General features: G+C 35.0%; 1 protein-coding gene across 1 annotated transcript; it reads left to right on the top strand.

Moving 5' to 3' along the window:
* The first annotated feature begins 212 nt into the window (after positions 1 to 212).
* On the top strand, positions 213 to 6,133 carry LOC107780627 (thioredoxin-like protein AAED1, chloroplastic). The gene is made up of 7 exons (XM_016601187.2): positions 213 to 651; positions 1,292 to 1,338; positions 1,431 to 1,545; positions 5,013 to 5,057; positions 5,152 to 5,211; positions 5,326 to 5,421; positions 5,773 to 6,133. The coding sequence occupies exons 1-7, from the start codon at positions 340 to 342 to the stop codon at positions 5,890 to 5,892; spliced, it is 795 nt and encodes a 264-aa protein (XP_016456673.1). The 5' UTR covers positions 213 to 339; the 3' UTR covers positions 5,893 to 6,133.
* Positions 6,134 to 7,109: the final 976 nt, after the last annotated feature.

Genomic DNA, 7,109 nt, shown 5'->3' with positions numbered 1-7,109 from the left:
CGGGAAAAAACAGTTAATAGGGAATCAGACAGTAAATTCTTAAAACGACCGGCCGGATCGTTACACAATTATGTTAAAGTTTACCCGTCAAAGATTAACAAAAAAAAGACTGTTATAATTACGGAATTAGAACTTAGCATGAAACGGACTCAAGCTTGTTGTACACCGTTGGACTTGAAATTTTGCCAAGCCACGGAAAAAGGAAATGGACGGTCATATTTTGGTCTAGTTAGAAATCCTTGCCTAACTAGAAGCTGCCAAGTCCACGCAAAATCATCTCTCGTCTTTTTTATAGTAGTGCACACGAATTCTGGTGAAGTGGAAGTGAAGACAAAAAAAATGGCAACCATGACATCTCTGCAGAGCCTAACACTTGCAAAATTACGTTCACTTTCTTCCCCGACTTCGACAACTTTCAAGTTTCTTGACCCTTTCCCTTCCTCATCACCCTCTGCTTCTTCTTTCTCTGCCACGGCATCTATCTTTTCTCCAATTAGACCCACTAAACCAAAACAAATTTCTAATTTCGTGACTAAAGCTTCTTCCACCGCTGCCTTCCCTCAAAACATCGGTGATGTCCTCGCTGATGTTAGCATCTTCACTGCCACTGGTCAGTCCGTCAAGTTTGAGGACCTTTGGGATCAAAATGAGGTGTTTGCCTTCTACTCAATTATCTTTATTTTTGCTTATTTAACGATTTTTTGGGGGGGAGCTCGAAAATTTTCCAAGATTTGAGATCTTAAGCTGTCTAAATTCCTGAAATGGCTATAATTTAGAGTGCCAAAGAAGAGTTATTCTTACAAGAACTAGTTAGTCCAGCATCTGCACTTGTGGGTTGTAACAGGTTGTCGGTGAATTAATTGAGGTGTGCGCAAGCTGGTCTAGACATTTCATTTATCAGAATTAGATGTAACTAACTTATTAAGTGACCTTATTGTGTAAATATTGTTTACGCAATTCGTGCATAGAACTTAAACTCAAAAAAATTATATATTAAAAGAGGCTAACGGACCTTGGAAATGATGGGTTCAACTGAATTTGCAATGAATATGAAAATTTGAACCCACAATTCAAAAACTGCAATGCTTTATGTGACAAGAATCTTAAAAGGTTTTACCCATTGAATTTATATCACAGCCCCGCCTATGCTTTTAAGTATTCAAGAATTGTTCTACACTGAGTAATTTTTCTTTAAATGCATGGTCAATTGGCTGAGTGATGTTTTTTGTTCCATAATTGCATTTGTTATGGCCAAGTTATTTTTTGTTTCTTGGTTTGTTTGGTCCCCCAGGGAGTAGCTGTTGTTGCACTCTTGAGGCATTTTGGCTGTCCATGCTGGTAAATCATGCTGCCCTTTGCTTTCAAGAGAATATTTTGGTATATTATCTGCAATTGTTCTTTTCATATCCTTGCTTAATATGCATTATTAGTTGGGAACTTGCTAAAGCACTCAAAGAGTCAAGGGAAAGATTTGAATCTGCTGGTGTAAAGCTAATTGCTGTCGGTATCGGTGCTCCTAGCAAAGCTCGTATTCTTGCTGAAAGGGTATCTCAACTTTACCACTAATGTTGCATTCCGTTGTTTACTTCAAAAATTTGCTAATGATTTAGTTCTGTGACATATTATTTGTATTTCTTTCAAATAAGCTAGCTGAGCTCTTACTTTGAATTGCACTTTCTGTCATATCAAACTTCTGACGCACTTGGTGAAGCAAACTTAGGGCCCCTTGACATATATTTGAAGTTTAAATTGGAAATAGTTTGTAAAAGTTGAGTTGTTCAGCAGATTAAAAAGAACATTTGTAGAAGTTGAAATTATGTTTGAATAGTTGTAGTTTTTGAGAAATAAAAGCGAGTAAAGGTTGAAGAATCATGAGCTGGAGTTGATAGTTGAAAAACTTCACTTGCAATACACCTTCAAACCACAGCTTCAGCTTGAAAAATCTTCCAAGTTCAAGTGCAAATTTTGTTCTCAATTCATGAACAAATGCTAACTTTGCAAGCTTAAATCTTTTATTTTCTAGTCAAGTTTACAAAAATTGATTCACGAGGTATCTAAATGTGGTTTGTGCAAGAATATAGTGTAGGATTTGCCTTACCTCTTGACTTTATTTGGCTAAAAGTTCGTGTGCATAATAGCTCTGTGTCATGGGTGGGAAGAGAATGTTTGTCTGAATCATCCTTTATCCTTATGTTTGAAGATATTTGCTGTATTTTTAATATTTGCATATAGTTAGCATGTGTGTTGGTGGAAATTTGGGTTTTGGGAGAATGTTCGTGTACAATGTCCACTCCTCAGATTTGCAAGTTCTTTTTCGCATGATTGCAATTTTGTATTTGGATTTATATGTGCGCTTGTTAGTTTTTCTAAACTACAAGTGAAGACCCAATGTAGTCCGGCCCTTTCTCGGACCCCGCGCATAACAGGAGCTTAGTTCACCAGGCTGTCCTTTTACAAGTGAAGGCTTTAGGTTTAAAAAATGGGAATGTTCCACGGTACCATGCCATTTGTAATGGAATTATCATGTGAACATAGATTAAGTCAACCAACAATCTGGAGTTACTAGGTAAATTAATCATTGAAGGTGCTGGTTTATCTTTGACAGTATGTTTGTTAATAAACATCATTTTAAGAATTATGTGATTTAGAATCCCAGTGGGTCCCTTTTAAAACAAGGGTGTAACTATGGTACCTGAGGTGATTTGGGAATAAAGGTATTACCTTTCAGATATAATACTAGCTTTGGAGCCCTCCGGAAAAACTAAAGAAGGTTGTTTTCAGCATAACCAATCTTGGATTCAGTGGGAGTAACATGCCAGTTTTCAGAAACTAACATTAAAAGTAAAATTTCATTTCTTTTTTAGAATTAAGGTTTCCCCATTTTAAGGATTAATTTGGATTTGACCAGTCCAACAAGAGTTGGATTGCAGTAAGTCTAGATCTACCTTTATCCTAATCTTGGATCTGAGTTGGTCCTGTTGATACGGTACTTATATTTGATCTAACCAGATGCTTCAAGTATAATCAAATTTAGTAAAAATCTCTTCGGAAATATGCACTTTGTTATGCACAGGATTCCCGGTAGAATGAAATGTAATTATCTCTAACCATGGAACAAATCGAATCAAACACAAAATGCTATCTGCTTTAGTGACTTTTCTATTTTGATTTATTGGAATTTAAGCTAATTGTCTCCATGTTATTGCTACTTCTTCCCTTTCTTTACCCAGTTCTCCCATTTCTCTTCCCTTTTTTCCATGTTAAAATTGCAAACGAGGTTATCTCATTATTGTGGATTTTTAGTAGGATATTTAAAGAAATTTTATGACTAAAAAATTTGAGTGTTGGACTGTTTTGCGTTTCTCCTATGTGCAAGTTTTCCTATTTGCTGCAGCTGTTATGCAAAATTCAAGCTTATATAGTTGAATAAGTGCAATAAATCAGTATGTAGTATTGAGATTGGTACTTATGACAATTAACGATATACAGATTTAGTAGAAAGGACAAAATTACTTGTTCTTGCCCAAGGGAGCAAGGCAGTTTTGTTCCTAAAGCATCCATAAACCTGGTCTTGTCTATCTTTCGTCGTGTCAATACTACCACAATGTGATCCAGTAAAGAGCACTCAGGGTGCAAAACTGCTCTTTTACATTCTTTTTTTAAAGAGTTGAGTTTCCTCTCAAGGTAATATTACCTTGAGCTCACTCCATAGCTTTGAAGGTTTTCCAAAATATTGTAAATAAAGGCTTGTACTATAGGAAAGTAAAGTCCCACATGTGCTCAATGAAGAAATGGACTAAGATTGGAGGTTTGGTATGGATAAAAGCCTGGTATTTAAGTGGAGAAGGGTAGAGGGGTAGATCCATTATCCACCGAGTTTTGAACCATGAGACATTGGCTCTTAGGGGTTTCTCATTTATCAAACAAAAAGAAGAAGAAGATTTGAGGTTCGGTATGTATATGTTAAAAGTTAAATAACATGTGCTCGCTGAAAAACGTCAACTAAAGTTGAAGTTCTGTTATTAGAAACTTTAACAAAGAAGAACAAGAGTTAGGAATTAATGCAGGGACTTGAAATCCTTGTTTTGTTCTGTGATTCAGGGGACCGGTGGTGGGGATTTGACGGATTGGGCGCTATGATGATTATCCTTGTTATGTATTCCATGCTTGTTTTAGCAAATAAGTGGATTTGCCCACAACAAGCTTGTGGAACTTTTGATTCTGTCAGTTGTCCTTGATGTGTTGTAACTTGTAAGCTATGTGGCCAAATGTTGATGTTTGTCGAGGAATCTGGACTAGATTTGAAACTTGATTTACTTTTGAAGGAATTAAATAAGGGGCTAGTATGTATATCTAAAGAGTTGTTTTTAGTTACACTGACTTTAGAGTTCAGATAGCAATTGCCCTGTTTGGTTGTGTTATGCTTCGTCAAACAGTACATGACGTAAATGCTTATGTAATTGAGAGAGAAACCAAGAGATATATGGTGCCCTATGCTCAGTTTACATGTACACCTCTATAATTAGTATCTGCTGTCGTAAGAATACATTTATGTTGAACTACTACGATGCATTGTCTGGATCCATCTCATGCATGGCATATCTAGCCTTATTCATAGGAAATAAGATGCAGTGTTGATCCTTGAAGTAGTTTTAATTTTGGCATCTGGCGTAATGGTAAGAGTATTTTAAGAAGTTTTTTACTTTTAAACTCTATATGGTAATGTCAATTAGTTGGTACCCTTATACTAGGTTAGGTGTTAAACGTACACTAATTGGGATTAACTTGTCTTGAAAGACCAATTTGTTGAGCATTGAAACGAAAAGATCCAAATGGTGCAGGATGGATATTGAGGATTCATATAGTCGATCTGAACTAGTTTTGGATTGAGCCATAGTAGCTGTTATTGTTCTTATTTTAAACTGGCAACTCATCATGCTGTTAATATCTTGATTATATCTTTTAAGGATCGTGAGATCTGATTCTTTTAGCTTCATTATTCATGTGGCCAGCTACCATTTCCATTGGATTGCTTGTATGCTGATCCGGACCGCAGGGTTAGTATCTCTTTCTCTCCACAACTATGCAAATACTTTATTTTCCTTTGGTGTTCTTTTCTTTGAGGATTTTCACACTTCCTTTGTATTTCAGGCATACGATGTTCTAGGCTTGTATTATGGTTTTGGGCGCACATTTTTCAACCCAGCAAGTGTAATGATCTCAAGAAGCTAGTTTCTCTTCATAAAAATGATCATTATGCGCCAAAGATAATAATTACTTGATCTTTACCTAATTTTTGCTTTACTTGACTATTTATCGTGCCAGGCTAAAGTGCTCTCCAGATTCAAAGAATTGCAAGAAGCTACAAAGAACTACACTATTGAAGCCACCCCTGATGACAGAAGTGGTGTCTTGCAACAGGTTTAAGCTCTTTCTTTCTACTGCTGCATTGTTGTTCATAATTAGGGGTGTCAAGTTTAGCCCATGGAAATATAGTTTGATTATGTAATTAAACAAATTATAAACGAACAAACTGACCAATGAAAATGATTTTGAGTTGGACGACTCAGGGTCATTAATTATTGTTTAATCCAAAATTGATCTGCTCATCTTGACCCAAGAAAACATTGAGCGGGTTATGATCCAATCCATTTATTGTTTTGTACCATTTTAACCCGCCCAAATGTAGTCAAATCCGTCCATTTGAGACTTCTATACATGATTGCTCTTTAGCCCTTACGTGTAAGATAGTAATATTCATTTGTATATCAGGGAGGGATGTTTCTCTTCAAAGGGAAGCAATTGTTGTATGCATGGAAGGATGAAGGAACCGGTGACCACGCTCCCATGGAAGATATCTTTGATGTTTGCTGCAAAGTTCCTGTTGTATAAAGCCATCTTTATTCCAAGGGAAGTGGATGAATATAGAATTTAAGTTTCTCCTTAATTGTTTATGTTGTAAATCTGGTGTAAAGGGGCATGATGTACAAATAGCACCAAAATTTCGTATGATGCACATGTATAATACTACTGCTAATGGTATTAGCTGTATTTTAGCCAAAGATTAGGCTTAGCTGCTACAGCCCAAACATATTATAGCCAATTCATCACTAATGTCCATTATAATGCTTCCAAGTTCTAACATCTTCAGAATACGCATAGATAATTAGCAGAAGGCCAAAATCATATGTGGAAGCCATGGTAAACGTAGGGTTGGTATCTTCGTCTCGAATGGAAGACCCAGGAACATCTGTATATATATATATATATATTACAGATTTTACCTAAAAATAAGTAAAAATACACAATTGAAATAAATAGCCATTGCATCAAAAGAAGAAATAAAAAGAGTGTATCCATAGAGTAAGTTATTTCTTGCAATTGTACACTCTTTTTATTTCTTTTCTTGATGCAATGACTATTTATTTCAACTGTGTATTTTTACTTTTTTTTTAGGTAAAATGTGTAAAAAGTATATTTTTAGAGCACCATAATTTAGAGCTATATAAAAAATTATAGCCAAAATAATTAATTTCAAACTACATATATTTATAACTTGTTAGATGCCTTGACTATTTATTTTAATTGTATAAATCTTCATTATCAAGTCAAATTCAACAAAAAACTTTATTATTTTTAGCCAAATAAAAAAATTAGCCTAAATAATGTAGTTCTATCCAAGTTTTATTATATATTGTATTCGAAAAAAATTATATAAAAAAGTAACATACTTATAAAGGTAAAAATATATTTTATTTTTCAAAAAAATGCCACATATACAGAAAAATTCACGTGGCAGGTGAGTGCACCCACACTCTTTGCCGCATCAACGTCCAGGTGGGTACTGGCACTCAAAAGGTCAAGTTGAGGGGGGAGGGAAGGCAATTAAGACAACGAATAGTTTAAGGTTGTAACTAATAATCTGTGTCAAGTTTAGGGAGGTGGTAAGGTATTTTGCATATATATATATATATACACAAAAAAAAAAAAAAAAAGATCCCAAAAATCTAGGTAAAAATGGACCTTTTTCAATTGGTATGATTGAAATTCATTGAAAACATATAGATGAGTCAATATAATTTGAGGAAGATTGGAGGTGATTTAGATTG

Source organism: Nicotiana tabacum, chromosome 3 (genome assembly GCF_000715075.1).
Source record: "Nicotiana tabacum cultivar K326 chromosome 3, ASM71507v2, whole genome shotgun sequence".
Classification (NCBI taxonomy): domain Eukaryota; kingdom Viridiplantae; phylum Streptophyta; class Magnoliopsida; order Solanales; family Solanaceae; genus Nicotiana; species Nicotiana tabacum.
Note: the sequence above shows the minus strand (reverse complement) of the source record. Positions and strands in the feature narration are given on the sequence as shown.